The sequence below is a fragment of the Pygoscelis adeliae genome, unplaced genomic scaffold (assembly GCF_000699105.1).
Source record: "Pygoscelis adeliae isolate BGI_AS28 unplaced genomic scaffold, ASM69910v1 Scaffold257, whole genome shotgun sequence".
Classification (NCBI taxonomy): domain Eukaryota; kingdom Metazoa; phylum Chordata; class Aves; order Sphenisciformes; family Spheniscidae; genus Pygoscelis; species Pygoscelis adeliae.
In genome coordinates this window covers 645,849-662,820 of record NW_008825215.1, presented here as the reverse complement: position 1 = coordinate 662,820, position 16,972 = coordinate 645,849, and the positions used below count along the sequence as shown (strand labels likewise).

The 16,972-nt window shown below is 53.7% G+C and overlaps 1 protein-coding gene across 1 annotated transcript in view; it reads right to left on the bottom strand.

Moving 5' to 3' along the window:
- Positions 1–1,551: 1,551 nt before the first annotated feature.
- The window catches only part of RHPN1 (rhophilin, Rho GTPase binding protein 1), a 39,900-nt gene continuing 24,479 nt past the window's right edge, over positions 1,552–16,972 (bottom strand). The window contains exons 4-15 of the mRNA XM_009329148.1: positions 15,040–15,115; positions 14,582–14,659; positions 13,431–13,555; positions 12,957–13,123; positions 12,217–12,404; positions 11,892–12,048; positions 9,708–9,827; positions 7,169–7,363; positions 6,802–6,878; positions 5,395–5,541; positions 3,954–4,112; positions 1,552–3,616 (exon numbers count right to left, since the gene is read on the bottom strand). Coding sequence (XP_009327423.1) covers positions 3,422–3,616; positions 3,954–4,112; positions 5,395–5,541; positions 6,802–6,878; positions 7,169–7,363; positions 9,708–9,827; positions 11,892–12,048; positions 12,217–12,404; positions 12,957–13,123; positions 13,431–13,555; positions 14,582–14,659; positions 15,040–15,115 — 1,684 coding nt within the window. The 3' untranslated portion in view covers positions 1,552–3,421. The remainder of the gene's footprint in view (positions 3,617–3,953; positions 4,113–5,394; positions 5,542–6,801; positions 6,879–7,168; positions 7,364–9,707; positions 9,828–11,891; positions 12,049–12,216; positions 12,405–12,956; positions 13,124–13,430; positions 13,556–14,581; positions 14,660–15,039; positions 15,116–16,972) is intronic.

Here is a 16,972-nt window from a genome sequence, read left to right as displayed (position 1 = left end):
AAGGCAGGAAAAAACCCCCGTGGGTTTGCTGGGCTCTCCCTGATGGGGTTTCCAGGATGGCGGGCACCACCATTTTCTGTCTCAAGGGCCCTGAAAATCAGCAAGGGATAAAAAGAAACCCTCTTTGCACCTCCTCTCTGGTCAAAAGATGCTCCCAAGAGTTGCATTAAGTAGTCCCAGCCCAGGACACCTGGACCGAGGAGCACCGTGCACAGTCTCAGCTCCCGAGCCCCCCTGGAGCTCCTCTCCGCAGGGACAGAGGTTGGAGACACCTCAAGTTCTTGGTTACTGTAAAGCTATTTTTGCAATGGCTCCTGTGCTTTCTACCCATGTTGGCCCCCACCACCAGCATCCTACAGGACCCCTCCACCTTCAGGTCCAGATGGAGAAGACAAGCATGGAGACATCCAGCTCCATAGCCTCCCAGCAAAGCGGGAGGGAGCACTGGGCTCTTGCTGATGGAGCACACATCTCATCTGAAAACATGTCATCGGAGGGGGAGGCGATCCCCGCTATGGAGTCATGAGTTTCCCACATCCACTGAACGTAGGTGGGAAAGGGATCTACTGCAGCAGAACTTCCAGTGGGTGGCTTAAAACACTTGGTAGGGCTTTGAGGTTGGTGCTGGGTACAGGAGGTCTGATGAAACGGGAAACACCTTAAATTACAAAAATATGTCAAAGAAAGTCAGATGCTATTTTAACCCTGGCTTGGTAGACAGGAGAAAAAGAGGCTCCTAACCACCCTTTTCCGTATTAACCCAAAGTTGAAAGCATTGACCCTGCTCCATTCCCATCTAAGGGGGTTTAAACACCCCTTTGACGGTTGGACTCGATGATCTTAGAGGTCTCTTCCAACCTTAATGATTCTATGAAACCCACCTCTTGTGTCTCTGAAGAGGAGGTACTCTGTCCTTTAACCTCCTGTGGGGTGCACAATCCCTGAGCGAGGGACTTGTCTGGATGGCGGGGAGGTGGGGTCCAGTGAAACAGACCCCCAAGGGAAAATGGGGTGGGGGGCTGTCCCGTGTCAAGGTTTTGCTGTTTACCAGCTACTAATGAGCTCCTCCAGCACGAGCGATACCTTCCAAAAACAAGGGGTCTGGAAACCCTTTTTTGGAAACCCCAAAACAACAGATCAAAACATGCTGTGTGAAGCAAAGATGACTTTCTTGAATGGTTTCAGGTCTTTTCCAAGAGAAAAGCCCCCACGGGATCCAGCCTGAGCCCCACCCCTCACCTCCCGCATTACTTCCATGAAATAACTCATGCGCCAAAGCCACTGGCTCCCATTACACCATGCTGGAGATGGAGATGATGGCTCACCAAGGGCTGTTGGGCTGATCTGGATGCTTCGGAGCTCAGTTTGCCTTGGATTAGGTCGTACCAGAGCCAAATGATCTCTCCCAACCTCAGCAGCTCCAGATTTATGTAAAAACGATCCCAAAACAACCCATTCGCAAGCTCAACCCGGGGCTTTGTTCCCCTCGCGCTGGGTGCACCCAGTCCACCTGTGATTTGCAACAGAGATGAGCGCAACGAAGTGTTTTCGAATCAGTGCTTTTTAATCCATAAAAGGTGAGAGTCCATGTACAAATTAAAAAAAAACAAAAACAAAACAAACCCACCGGTGTTAGGGAAATTATCCAACTCGCACAGAACACAACACCTCCACCAACGCCAACGGAGGAGTTGGGTGGTGCGGGTGGAAACGCGATGCGCGGGCTCGCCGCTTGTGCATGCTTCTTAAATACATCTCCAACTTGGAGACGTCCGTGTCGGCAACACATTTAGGATCGGGGGAAGATGCTGCCGAGATACTTTAACAGCAAGGTGGCCTTTTCTGTGAACCTACCCCCTTCCTTACCACTCCCGCGCCAAGCAGCTGGCAAGCTTACGTAGAAAAGCTTGACTGCACCAGATGGCCTCGTGGTGGCAGCCAGATCTGTAATCCCGTCTGATGATGTCTCAAGTCTACAGAGAGGCCTCTCGGTCAATAACGCAGAGCTAGAACCCCTCCTTTAGTTCTCCTTAAATAAAACTGGGGCCGCAAGCTTGGCGTGTGGGTATTGAGCCACCTAGAAGTCACGGTACAACCCCAGAGGGATGCTCTCGCGACGATATCCTGCTGCCAGCGCGCGTTCACTTCATTAAACTACTGCTACAAATTTGTCACGACTTAAGAAGTACAAAAATACAATTGCATCTCTGAAGGGTATTTTATACCTACCAAGATCATCCAAGCACTGAAGACCAGACAGCTTTTTAGCCTTCAGAAAAATAATGCACAAGGCAGAAATGGGATTGAGAAAATTTTGCCTATATATCTAAGTGTGTATTCGGAGTCTCCCAGCATTTCCAGTACAATTACCAAGATGTATGTATCCATCAGCCCAGCTCGGGTACGAATGCTGACAGCACAGTGTTAGGGTATTAGCAACGTGTGCAAGATCCAATACTAGCACAAATTTAGTAGTTTAATAATCTGGAGGAGCTATCTTCCTCGAATTTTAATCTCATACCAAGAAAAAAACACCAAGGCTCTTAGCTATTAATCTACTCACATATTTAGGGCAATCCACCTCTACTGATTAAAAAGAGTGAGACAACAAATGCACGTTAAGTCTTTCCCTTTTCTTCCAAAGAAGCAGGCTGTGCAGCTGGGCTGTATTTGCTGGGCCAACCTAGGTGTCCATTAAAAAAAAAAAAACCCAAAAAGCACTAAAAAAAAAAAAAATGGTCAAACCCATCCTAACTTCAACCTGTTTCACTGGGACATCCCTAACTGGTACCGTGGCAGAGATGCACAGCCCAGTGTTGCTTGGGCAGGTCTGCGCCGGACCCCACGATGGGGTCACCACGAGTCATCGGTGCCCACACTATCCCCTTCTCCCGAAAAAGGGTAGTTGAAGGTGACCTCCAGCTGGAGCTGCTGAACAATTCGGCTCTGCCAGCAGCTCTCGGCGAGCGGCAGCAGCGGTGCCATCTTCTACCTTGCAGAGAAAGCCTAGGAGACGCTAAAGAAGGTTACAGCTTTTGCTTTAATGGCTGGGGCTTGGTTTGGCTGCTCCTCGCATTGAGCAGAAGACACAAACCAGTCCCTGCTTTATACTGAAGCACAGCTCCCCCCGACCCCTTAAGAGAAAAAACAACAAAAAAAATTAAGAATAAAGAATAAAACAGTGTTTCCCCATATTGTTTATCTGAGGACCGTTTAACGCAGGAGCTGGGAGATGGAGGAGTCCGGCACTGTGCATCGCTCGCCTCTTCGGAGAGGATCCGACCAGCGGCACATCCCCGGGGCAGGGGGGTCCTTGCAGCACCGACACCAGCGCAGCCCAGACAGGCCACCGGTGCTTGCGAGGGTTCACAGGCAGCCAGCCCCAGGAGCTCACGGGACACGACCTAGCCCGGTGGCCGCTTCAGTACATGGCTTCGTTGTCTCCCACCGCAGTGAAGGGGACGCCGTAGGTGCTCTTCTTGCTCCGCTTGCTCTTCTTGCTCCAGACCAGCAGCGTGCTGGCGCTCTTGCTGTTCATCAGGCTCTTTCGGCTGTTCTCCTTGTTGCTCTTCAGCATCCCGCTGCCTGAGGACATCGCTGCTGCCTTCTTATCTGCCTGTTTGGGAAGGGGAGCAGAGAGGGGCGTGAAGCCAGGGCAGCACCCGGGCTGCAAATGCAGTGCCCGGCTTCAGCCCTGCACCTCCATCCCGGGAGCAGGATACTGGGGAACGTCTGCCCCCCGTGGAGCCACCTGCTTCGGTGCCTGGCTTGAGGCTAACAGTGAAAGAGCAAAGCTTTCCCTCCCTAGAAATCCTGCTTCACATTTGCTAAGCCAGCTGCAAACAAAGCCGCCACGCTAGAGACAGCGCAGAGCCTCGTTTAAGCAGACCACAGCCGGTCTCTCCCCCCCCAAGACCTGCAGTTTCCCACCTAAGGCTTGGGACGTGACTTACAGCTTTTGGTCCCTCTGAGCCCTGCAGGGTTATCACAGTGATCTCCACTCCCTCCTCCCCAGTGCTCTTCAGCAGCTGCACCACCTCGGCATGCTTGGACCACTTGCAGTCCTTGCCGTTCACCGAGATGATGTAGTCTCCCTCCTTCAGTCCGGCTTCCTGCGGGGGAAGAAAGAAGATGCACATGTTTGAGCTCATGAATGCTGCTGCACAAAGTCTGCTTGGTTTCCACCCCACAGGTCCCAGTCCTGTGGAGGCACGGGCCACAGGGATGGTTGGAGTCCACCCTCCACCTACAGCACAAGACAGCCGATGCCTTCATCATCCGAAAGATTTTGTATCTGCTTTGCAGCGTGCATGCAAAAGTGGGATGCTCTACAGACTAAGGACCTCTTTTGCAGCTGCTGGCGATGGCCACGCTTGACATCCAGCATGCTATAAACTCCCAGCCCCGTGACTTTTTGCAGCCTTGCAAAAAGTGCATCCAGCTCTGACTCTTCGATAAAGGTTAAATGCTGCAGGTCTCCAGGAAAAAAAAACCAACAAAAAAAATTTGCCTGCAAGCCTTGATCCTTGAGAAAACAGCAGGCTCAGCAAGGTTCTTTGCACACCCTTCATCCATCAAGGCATCAGCAAGGCTCTTGACATGCCTGAAGGAAAGCATGTGCCAGCTCGGGGCCGTGGGGACAGCATCATAGCTAGGAGCAACCCAGCCAGGACACGCCAGACCAGTTGCAATGGAGGTTTAAAAACTTGTCCACACAGGGACACCCGCATTTTGGTGTCTATCTAGAGACCAACCTCACCCCAGCTGAGTGCAAGGAATGTTAGCAGCCCAGGGGACACAACTCTGGTCCAGATATGGACCATATATGGTCTTTAAGAAGATTTTAGTCTCCCAAAAAGGGATGCGATCCTGCTGCTAAGGAGCGCGTTGTTACAGAGGTGCTGGGCTCTGGATAGCAGGGTTGATGCTGAATAGTGCTGAGGGAGGAGGGAAACCTTTAGGGTGTCCCACAAGGATGATCCAGCAAGCTTCTACTGGAAAACAAAGTTGGCCCTGATACATCAGAAAGCCCAAACAGTGAGTTTTCACTGAGATAACTCGCGTTTCAGACTTGCCATCTTGTTCCATCCACTGTCACGTCCCAAAATGGGGGAGAAGGGAGCTGGGTGCTTGCCAAAGAGAGGCTGCCAGCAGTTAAAAACGGAGCTAACCTCCATATTTTTTCCTTAGCTGTCTCCTAAAACAAAACAAAAAAATCAATTCTTTCCTGACACCCATCTGCAAGCCCCGGCAGAGATGAATCTCCACCTGAGCACACCAATGCAGTTACCAACTGAGTGTTCAGATCTAAAACCACCTGGCACCCCTCGAGGCAACCCCTGACACCTCACTTCCAGCATCCCCACAGGGACAGCAAGAACCTGGGGTACTCACGGCAGCGCAGCCCCCCGGGATGACACCAGCAATGAGGACGGGGGAGTCTCCTCGCAGTGTGAACCCAAACCCGTTCTCTCCTCTCATCAGGTGGACTCTCCGCGCTGGGTACCACTTGTTTTTGGCCGAGAAAACCGAAAGGGGCCCCTGGGGTAAGGTAGAGACACGGAAAGCGCCTTTCGGTGCAAGAACAACTCCCTAGGGATGTGCAACCTTGCAAAACACCCACTGATGGGGAGGAAGCAGAGCAAGAAAGCAGTCTTTTGCATTTCTTTAAGGACGCGATTTTGAGCCTACCTGGTGATTTACCCTGCCTGCATGCCCAAAAATGCAGATTTATGCACTATAAAGCTAGAGGTGCTTAAAAGCCCATGTCGGACGTTGGCTTTCTGAGCAGTAGCAGCAGTCTTGTGTGGGTTGGGAAGGACCTCGGGAGGTCTCTGGTCCAACCCTCTGTCCAGAGCCTAGGTCTGGACATCCTGCTGGCACTGCCCTGCTCCTGTGAGGCAGGAGGAGGAGGGGGTCTCGGCACAGTCAGCGAGCTGGCATCAGTTTAGACACTATAAACCCAAAGCAAATGAAACAAAGCTCCGGTGGGCAGAGCTGGCTCCTTAATTCCCCCCTTCAGGAAAAAAAACCCAACCATCATCCAAGCAGGGACGATGGGGGTTGAGGTTTTTCACCGCTGCCTGCCTCTGGGGGATGCAGCCTGGCTGGGGTGGTCCAGCAGCAGGGTGCGAGGCGGTGGGACAGGTCACCTCTTCAGGGTCAGATCCCCCCCCTCCAAATCTTTCTTCTTTTCCTGCCTTTTTCCTACTTTTCTATTCCCACAGGAGCAGGATATACCTGCCTGCCCTGGGGCTGTCCAAAAGCAGAGAAGTCCGGCCTCTCCCTGGGGTGCTACGCAGCCCTTGGGGCATCTGGGGGACGGGGACAGCACAGCCAGGTCCCACAGCAGCCCCAAAGCTCAGTCCTGCTCCCCGGGACCCTGTAAGCCTAAAGAAGGTAGGGATAAGGGTCCCATGGGATTTTCCTGGTGCCTCCCAGCTGGCACCATCCTGCTCTACTCCCCCCAAAAGCTTCCTCTAAAGGGTCCCTTCAGTCCTTCTCGGGTAAAGCCCACCCAAAATGCCTGTGCCCACTCCCCCATGCACCGGAGGAGCTTTGCGACCCATTTAGGTCTTGCAGAGACAGATCTGTGCTCCCCCACCCCTCCTCCCTGCACAGGTCCCTGCCTGCGAGGAGGCGGCTCGTCCTCCTTGGAAAGCCGCCCGTGAGCGCAGCGGCTGCACCGGGAGAGGGAGAAGAGGCTGCGGGGAGAAGGAAACCAGGCAAGCAGAGCATGCAGGGGAGGAGGAGGAGATGTCTGCTCCCTTGGGGCAACCTCCATCCCGTAGCCATACGTACCAGCCTATGGAAGAGGTCAGTCACCTTCACCTGGGAGAAGTTTGGGGATTTTATCTCTGGTTTCTGGTGCGTTTTGGCTAGTGGTAGGGAGAGAAGAGCACATACGCCGGGGTCAGGTAGTTGTGGCAGCTGCTGCCTCTACAGTATGCTCCCCGAGAAGGGATGGTGACCCATGAGAGCTGGGACCTGCTCAGGCAGCTGCCAGACACGCAGCCTGGAGCCCCCACTCCCACCCGTGATGCTCCACCGCCGTGCAGGGAGCTCTGGTCCACAGAGACATGCCACAAACTCACTGTGGAGTTTGCCCACCCCATGTAACCTGCCAGAAATCCCCTCCCCAGCGGCATCCCCCCAAAAAACCACTTACGGTGAATGTCCGGGGCATCTCCAGTTTCAAAGAAGTCCTCCTCGTGGTCGATTTCCGAATATTTGCTCAGCGAGCGTTTGTGGGCGAAGGAGAGGACCTCCTGGAGGATATCCATCTTCCGCAGGATCTTACACAAGCCGTGGATCCTCATGGCTTCCTCGTGCTTCATGATGGCTTTCTTCAGATGAGCTTTGCCTGCAAGGGAGCAGAGAGATCGCAGCCTGAGCAGAGCGGAGCAGCCCCGCCGCCACCGCCGTTCCCTCTCCGCTCGCTCGGCTGCCCACAGATGACAGCAGCCTCCGCGGCTGTGTCACCCGACGTGACTCAGGGACAGCCCAGTCACGTTCACAGCCTGCCAGGCGTTCAACGTGCGCTAAATGGAGTAGGTCCCAGCCGTCAGCTCGAGCCCCCGATGTAGGGCTCGGAAGGGACCTTGAAGGGTGACCTACTTCACTCCCCCGGTGCCGGCAGCAGAGCTGGCAGATGTTCCCGAAAACCACCAGCGAAGGAGCCGCCACCACGTTGCGCCGCCCCCGAAGTCCCTCCTAACACTTAACCTCAATCTCCTCTGCAAATTAACTTCTCTCCATCGCCTTGCGTCCCCCCGGGGCAGGGGGGGGACACAGAGGACAATCGAGCCCCATCCTCCTGGTGACAGCCTTTTAGCTTCGGGAGGATGGAACACGTCTCCCTCTTTTCTAGGCTAAGCAAAGCCTTCTCCCTGCCCGGCAGGTCCTGCTTTCCACCCTCTTCGGCATCTGCTCTTGCTTTGCTCCTCTCAACTTGCCTTCCACGTGCTTCCACCCTCGTGAAAACGGAGTGGCCGAAAAATGGCCAGAAGAGATGAAATCACGACGACCCATGGGTATCAATGCAAACATCTCCTTTGCAAGAGACTGCAACCGAGACACCCGCATCCAACGCTAAACTACCGAAAAAGATAGAGATATATATACACACACACATATCATAGAAACACGTGTGCCTGTAGCATTTCCAGTTTTAGGACACACGGTGGCAACATAACCCAGAGAGATGGTTGGAGTTTGCTCCAGACTTATGAGGACCACAGCCAGCGGCCTGAAGACCTCTGCTTTCCCCTCCCCGAGAAGTCGCAATCGAGGAAATCTATGGAGGCTGGATGGAAACCCGAAAGGAAGAGACTCTCCAAAATAATTGTATCAAATGCAATCAATCATATTTTATCAAAGCACCCACAGCCAGCCCCATCCATGGGCAAGAAAGCAACTATGCTTTATTGAATATCCTGCTATTTTCAAGACATCAACTATTGATGCTATTCAAGACATCAACTATATCCTGCTATTTCAAGACATCCTGCTATTTTCAAGACGTCAGCTCCTGCTATTTTCAAGACATCACTGGGAATAGAGGTCGAGCATGGAAGCTGTGCAAGCTTTTGGCTCCACTCTATCGAAGATAGTGGAATATACCGTGTTTGATAAAACATTATATTATAATATTAGAAGACAAGGGAAGGGGAAAAAAAAAAATATCCTTTCAGGGAGATGGTTTTAATGCTGCAAGTTTCTCCCCTTCCTGTAAACTAAAACCAGAGCTGAAGCTGGCATCTGCACGTTCATTTTTCACCAGCAGACTTTGAACGGAGCCCCTTCCCCCCAAGAAGAGCAGGAAGGTGGGTTGATGCAAATCGGGAAACCAGATGACAGCAGCTGAGGGTGTCAGGGTGGTGTTACCATAACGCTCTGGTTTTGGGGGTGATTTAAGAAGTCTCCCCATGCGCGTCCTCCACCTCCATCCCCAGCAGCGAAATCTGGCCGAGCAGCCAGTAGGACTTTGCTGAGGCTGGCGACGTGACGAACTCATTCCTGGTGGGACCTGTCTCCTTTCATACGTGTGCCATGAGGGGTAAGAGCACCAGGAGGCAGCTCATGGGGGAGGCAAACAGGAGACGACACCCCAAAATCAGGGTGCTGAGCTTGCTCTTGTTGCAGCCTTGTTGGGGAGGGGCTGCCAAAACACAACTTCAGCTGAATAAGCAACGCTTTGTTTTTCCCCTGAAGCTGAAAATCCGCATGGGAGGAAGCTCTCGTCTCCCAAGCTTTTTGATGCAGCTACACCCCCTGGCATCTGCTGTGTCTTCTTGTCATCAAGCCAAGTCAGCAGCAAGCCCAAGCCAAGGAGCTTCCAGGATCTCTGTGTCCCTACGGATTTCTCCATGCTGCGTTGAGTGATGTTACCTGGCTCAGGACACCTCGGTGTTCAAGGTTTTACTGTCAAACTCAGCTGGACAGGTTGGTGCAAGCACCGTGAGTTGATCCTCAACACCCTGACAGGGAACTGTGACACTTTCCTGCCTTCCCAGGAGAGGCTCTTTTCAAAGAAATCCCCCCCCCCAAAAAAAAAGATGTCTTTGCACAGAGACATCCCCCAACAGCTCATCACATTCCTTTGTGGAGACCATGCCTACACGGGTAGGGTTACAGTGGGGCTCACTGCCCGTGCATTGAGGTTTCATCACAAGAACTGAGGGCTTTGCCCCCATGGATGCACTTACCCAGCTTCCTCCTCTCCTCGGGGTCCTGCAGCAGGACGCGGAGCGACGGTCCCTCTGGCATGGTGACGTGGAACTGGATAAAAGCCTTCTCCTGCTCCGGCAGCTCAGCATCAGTTGCCGCTGCGTGAAAAAATTGGGTGCGGATGGGCTTGGAGAGAAGTCAGGGTGCTGCTCGGCCACCTGGACCCCCACGGTGGTGGGGACAAGGGGACCAGGAAGCCACATCCATGCTCATGTGGCCCTGATAACTTCAGCAGCAGCTTCCTCTCACCCAGCCTGCAACAACCACCAAGACATCAGTGATGGGGAGAGGGATGAGTTATCACAGTCAAGGCTGCACCAGGCTTTGAAGCCAAGTGCAGGATTTGTCCTGTGCGCAGCACAAGTATCCGGCTCTTTTGCCTCCTTCCCTCCTTTGCTCCGGTCTGGAAGCAAGATTGGAAATCAAGAGCCCTGGGTTTTCCCCACTTGGAGGTTAGTGAGATGGAGCCAAGACAAACAACAACTAAAGCACAAGAGCTGGGCAGATTAAAGTGTAATTTGGGAGCTGAGCCCGGGACCCCTGCATGGGCAGAGAGCTTGCAGTGCCACCAAGGGGGACCTTTGATGCAGAAACCGAGATGGATAGAGCTTGCACAGGTGCTCCAAGCACCACGCTGGGTTCTGTACGCATGATTTTTACACCCTTATTTCCAGCCAAAGCTGTTCCTAATCCTCTTTGGCTCACAGGGAGCTCAGGGTTGGATGGCAGCTTCCTTGCCTGGGCACAGGGTGCGATGGGAAGGAACCCAGAGGGCTCCAGGGAGCCTTGTGGACTTGCTGGTCTGAACGTGAGGAGGTCTCAAAGCCTGGTGAGCACCCCCAGCGTAGGGAACCGGCAGCTCCAGGGCTGGCTCTCCCCATGCCAACCCTCTCCGTGCCAGCATCCCTGGGGAATTAAATGGCAATATAAGGAGTTTATTACCAGCTGGTTATGGGAGCAAAAGATTTGTTATTCTGAACAAGGGGGTCAAGGAGAGGCAGCGACTGTGCGCCTGAGATCTCAACAGCATGCTCTGGATGGAGCAAAAAAAATCCCCAAACACCCAAATTAGGCATGTCCTGCAGATTTGTGTTTCCCACAGCACCTAAGGTTATTGGGCCAGGCAAACAGCCTCAAAATTTTAGGGGAAAGGTTTGCCCTGTCCCTTGTAACCCCATGCAAACCCGGCCCCATCACCGTCCTCTGCCGTTTCTGTCTTTAAGCTGCTCCAGCCCCACGGTGCCCCTCTCCCTCCCGTCTCTGCCCCAGCAGCTCTCCTTGCTCAATGCTGCTTCTGCAACGCCCACACTGCACAAGCCTGGCAGCAAGATTTTGGGCAGGCTCTGGAGCGGGGGAGGATGCTGGGACAGTCTGGCAGCCATCGCCGTCACCGGCACAGCACTGCTTTTGGCAGCTATCCTCCAAGAAGTCCCCCAGCCTGTCCTCAGCCACCCCACCAAGTGACGGGTCGGCACCACAGGTCACGGCATGCATCGGCTGCCTGCCCCCAGATCCTCTGCCTGACCCGAAATTGCTTGCACGGCTGTCGGTGATGGCACAGATGGAGATCACAGGTCGCATCCTACGTCCGCGCTCCAGCTGGCTCCACGGAGCCACGTCAGCCTGGCTCCGGCACAGCCATATGTACCCTCCTGCCAGCACCCCACCACCCTGGGATGCCCAGGGCAGCCAGCCACGAGGCTGGCAATTAAATCCGAGGTTTTTTTGGTTTTGTTTTTATTTTTTGAAGCCCCCAGCTGGCCTGCCACATGGACCGGGGTTGTCTCTGGAGGCTGCCCGGCTGAGGACACCAGCACACGTGTGGTCAGCAGGCAGCTGACCCCCCCCCATTTACCCACCCAGTCCCAAAGGGGACAGCAGGTGACATCCCTACAGCACCTTTTTGCTCAGCTTCTTGGAAGGACTTTGCAAGTGCTGTGCAAACCAGAAATATGGGGGACATCTGCTCTGTGCATCGATCGCTGAGTCAATAAGTGAGATCAACAGCTGAAGAGCATCCCAAAAACTTTAGGTTTTGTATCCATCTACCCTGTACATATCTCCCTTCACCTCTGTTTTTGCAATCCCTCCCAAACACCAGGCTACCACGTGGAGCCGGCACTTGGCTGAGCAGGCAGCTGCCTCCGAGCTGTAACACTCACCAGGGCAGTCGCAGAGAGCAATGGCAGCGAAGTAGTGGGAGAGGGCTTTGAAATGCTCCGACTTGACGTGGACCATGGTGGTCCAAGAGAAGGGAACGTAATCCTTCACGTGGGCCTGGGTCATCGTCTGGTGCACCAGCAAGTAGACATCTTCCACCTGTGGGGCATCAAGAGACAAGCTGCTAAGCCATGGGTTGAGAGGTAGGACATCCATCAGGAGACAGTGACAGCAGGCTGTCCTCTCCTGGGGGGTTCTGCCGACCACAGAAGGAGCCTCTCCAGTGGTGACAGCCCCACCAAGTCCTCTCCCCTCCGAGGTGCTCACCCTTGCCGCCTCCTGGGCGAGCTGCAGCCGGGCGAGGAAGTTGTGCTGGGAACGCAGCAAGGTCATCTTCTCAAAGACGCACTCCTGGACCTGGGCGACCATCAGCCGCACCAGCATGTTCAAGGAGGCGGTGCTCATATCCAGGCTGGGAGCGTTGGAGAAGTTTTCCTTCAAGTAGTTAAAGGCACCTGCATGAGGGAGAAGCTCCTGGTAACCACTGGGCTTGTAAGCGGGAGGGTCAGACTTTCGGACCACGAAGGTTTCCCCACCAGCAGCACAGGAAGAGAAGAGCCGGCAACCCAGCTCGCATATCAAACATCTCACCATAAGCAGCAGGTAAAAAGGTCGGGGGTCCCTCCCTTGCTACTAAACCATCCTTGTGCCCACAGCTTTCTTCCCCAAAGCCCTGGGCGACTGCAGTCCCAGGATCTTTCCCCCCCCCCACTTTTTTTTGACGGATCAGCATCTCTTCTCTCCCGAGCTGGGACATCCCTACTGCCGTGCGGCAAGAGAGAGCCCTTTGGGTGGCTGTTGGGTCATCCCAGCTCCTCTTCATAACCCCACAGAAGTAGCGTGGTGCCAACTTGCACTTGGTTTGTGGTCCCTTGGAGGTGCCCTGTCCCCATCCCTCTTTGCACGACTGCTCTCTCCCCTTCTTGCACTCGTGTGGATTATTCCCACCCCAGGGAAATGCTGCCCGCGTGCCCCTGCGGAGCCGGAGAAGGTGGGAACCCACATACCGGCCGCCTTCTGAAAGGCATCGATGGCCTGGTTGAGCCCCGGCAGGGATGCACGGTCCTGCCGCGCTCCGATCTGGGTGTGCAGGGCTCCAATGTTGAAGAGCACGCTGCCCTTCTCGAAGGCCAGTGCCCGCTGGTGGGATGGGACCCCCGTCAGGGAGTCGTACCTGGAGAAGGGAAGAGTCGACGGCTGCACATCCCCGGGTCCTCGCCCACGGATGCAGGCGGAGCCTGGAGGGTTTTCAGCGTTCCACGTGGGCTCGCAGCCACCGTTCGCATCACGGCTCGTCCCCTTGGGGCACACGCTTTCCCCTGCCTCCCCTAATTAACCCACCCAGGGCAACAGCAAACCCAGCTCCCCGCGTCCGCCAGCCCCAGCTTTGCTGCCGAGGCAGCAATCCCGTCGTGGAGGCTTGGTCCCGACTCCCTCCCCACCCGCGATGCCCCAGGTGGGATGGGGAAAGCTGGACCAACCAGTGGAAGAAGACACCCAGGCTTTTGGTGGGAGGGAAGAAACGGCTGTCGAGGAAGTAGAGCTGGTTGTAATACTCCATCAAGAGCTCAAGCCCGGCTTCGTTGCGGCTTGGGGTGCGCATCGCCTGCGGGGATGGGAGAGGAGACACGTGGGTGGGAAGAAAGGGGGAAAACGGGAGGGGAAATGATGGATTTATGGAGCTGCACGTGCTGGCCAGCCCGGGGGGGGAGAAAATCCACCTGAGTTTTTAGATCAATAGGATTAGATCAATAGCAGACAAGATGCTGTGCAGCAGCGGGAGGCAGCCCCCAGCACAGGTTCAGCCGCGGGAAAGTTCAGGGAGGCACCAATTCGGTGCTGGGGCACCCAAATCCAGAGCCAGCAGCCTGGGAGCTGTACTGGAGGCAATGCTCACCTAAACCAAGCTGAGATTATTATTTCTTGTAACAGAGAAACTCATGCAAAGTCTGCTGAAATAAATGCTAGGGAAGAAATAGGATTTTTTGCTCTTAACAAAAAAGCCCTTGAGCTTTTGACCTGACACAGGGAGGAGGGTCAGAGCTCTTCTAACGCCTAGTTTTAACCACAGGGCTTTTTCCTTTCCCGCTTCTGGCTTTGCAGGGCTCCTCTCCCACAGCCTAAAGAGCAGGATCAGGCCCTTCACAAGGGCTTGAGCAAGCCTCTTTCTTTCCGCTCTCCCAGATCAAAGCTCCGCGGCAAGGCAAAACTTGAAGTTACTTATGAGAGCTGTTTCGCAGGAGAGGAGAAAATTCACCTTTACCAGATTGCTTTACATTTCCTCTTCTCCAAGCGCTGGCTGGAGAGAGAGCAGTCATTCAGCTTTGCCGGGGGTGAACTAATATTCATAAACCAGTAAGGGATTGCATTATAACTTTTATTGCTGTTCAGTTCTACGTTAGCAGGGTGTTAAAGGACGGGGAAAGAAAACAATTACTGAATGGTCTGTAATATTTTGTAACCTATGAACCGAAGCCAAGGTGTTCTAGCGCAGGAATCCCGCACCCCGAGACACAAGGATGAGTGTGCAGTTTGGAGAGAGGCTGAGGGGACCCTGGAGCAAAATGTGGCACCTCCAAGGAGCGTTTCTGGACAAGCCAAAGCAAGACTTTGCAACTCAAGGGGCACCGACCTGCCGTAGCTCCATGAACTCTTTGATTTCCTTTTCAAACAAGACACCCTCCTCTCCATAGTGTTCACTGATGAGATCCTGGACGGGTAAACAAGAGAAAAGAAAACCCTGAGTCACCCTGGGAAATAGATATTCAAGATTTAAAGGGTGACTTTGGGCGATTCTGTATAGGCAATTTGCAAGCTCTCTCTGCAAGGAAACCTGTGGCAGGGAAAGCCATCTCCTCCCCTGCCTGGCTCTTGCTCTCCAGCATCTCGAGACCCTCACCTCCCACTTTCCCCATGTTTTAAGTCCAGCTCCTCCCCATAAACCTATTTTTTTTGCAACTGTTCCAAAACAGAAAACATTTTGCAGCTGCTGCAGCATCTCCTCTACAGCACCCAACCATACCCAAAGTGCATGGTCGCTCTCCTCCGTCGTCTTACATTGCATCGAGCGTGCAAAATCCTGATGCTCACCTTCAGTGGTACCAGCAAATCCAGCTCCTTCGTCTCCTTCAGGCCCAAAGGGATCATGGGGACGCTGATGGACTCGCTGGAAGAAGACAGCAACCTATTTGGTGGTTGGTTTACAAGCCTCGGAGAGACCCTGCGTGTCGGGGACTAAAATGAAGCAGCTCTTTGCCCTGGGCTTGTGCTGCTCCCATTAAAAGTAAAGCTAGAAGAGGACCCAACTCCGCAGAGCGGAAAGACGCTTTTCCCAACGTGATGTCAAAAACGGCAGCGCGAGAGGAGGGGTGCACAGAAAATAACCTGAAACCATCACCCTTATCCCTCCAGCTTCTCTCCATAACAAGTACAATAGCAACAAAATAGGCTCCAGTAACGAAGCTGCTTTAATTACCAGCCCTTGGGAACTAGGCGTGATGCGAGCACAGGTCACGGATTCACGCACTCCTATGGGCTAATCTGGGCTTCGGTGCTGATAAGGACTCGCTCGGGCTGCAGCGCTGTGCCTGATATTGAAGTTTTCTATCTCTATGAAAAGCAGTTGTCTAATAATAGCTCTTATCGCAGAGCCCGTTCGATATTGTAAAATGCTGAAGATGACAACGACTCTGGGAACACCCAGCTGGGGAGTGGTTTGTGTTTCAACATTAAAACAGGGCAGTCGTGCAGCACCGCGGAAGAAGTGCTGCAGGAGGACAGCCAGGAAGGACCATCTTTTGGGGGATTTAGCAGCTATTTTGTTTTTCTGCTGCCAAGAAGTAAAGAAATGGTCTGTACAAGCAGCAGAGCCTGGAGCATGCAGAAAATTACCGCCCTGCAAAGAGCCCCAAAGCTGGGCCCATCGTCCGGCTCCTCTATACAGAGATGGGGGATGGGAACCCATGGTGGTACCTGCAGCTCACATCGGCTCCGCAAATGCTTTCCCCGATACCCATCTATCCCTCGGGGAAGTCCCCAACCCCGGCACCGAGCCATGTTACCGCATCCCGGGACACTTGGCCTCCCAGGGAACTGGTTTAAAGAGACAAGAAAGTTTGGCAGAGAGCGAGATGGAGTCAGGCAGGATCAAGCCCTCGCCAACCCAGGTTTGCACAACAGCCCCCTCTCGTTACCTCCAGAAACCGCTGACAACTTGTTAGCACATCACTCATTAGTCCAGGGAGGAAAAGAGGCAAAGAAAGTTGCAAAAACTTGGGGAGCAGGGCAGGGAGGTTACACCCACATTTTCATCCGTTCATACTGAATAAACAGCTTCAAGAGCTATAATTAGTGCAGAAAAGCCATTATTGCTCCTTCCCTAATAAGATTTCCACTTGAATCCAATGCCTGGAGCAAACAAAGGGGCTTTTGTTCCGGTCTGGGAAGGGTTTTGGGGTTGCTGTTTTCTTTTTAAACCAGGGCAAACAAGCGGCTGGTTGGAAAAGCCAAGCATCCCCTGGAAGAACTTGGGGAGGATGCATGCAACACAGGAGATGTTGCATGCATCCCTATGTCTAGCACAGAAGAAGAAGGACCAACATCCAGGATTACCTTCAGAGATTGCAACAGACCCTCTGAGTGCAGCAAACACCCAAGGGTGGTGGAGATAGGGGCTCCCTTGGCTTTCTCCCCATAGGAGACCCCGTGACCCTACCACAATCCGGCACCCAGATCATCCTGGTCCGACAATTAATATCACTGCAGCAATCTGCAGGATGGAGTCACTGATGCTCTCCTGGTCCTTGCACCTCCCTCTGCCCCCAGCAGCACAGCAATCCTCCCCCGAGGAGGACCATGCACCAGGAAAAGCACGTGGATGGACATAGAATCACAGAATGGTTTGGGTTGGAAGGGACCTCTAAAGGCCACCTAGTCCAACCCCCCTGCCATGAGCAGGGACATCTTCAACTAGGTCAGGTTGCTCAGAGCCCCGTCCAACCTGACCTGGAATGTTTCCAGGGAT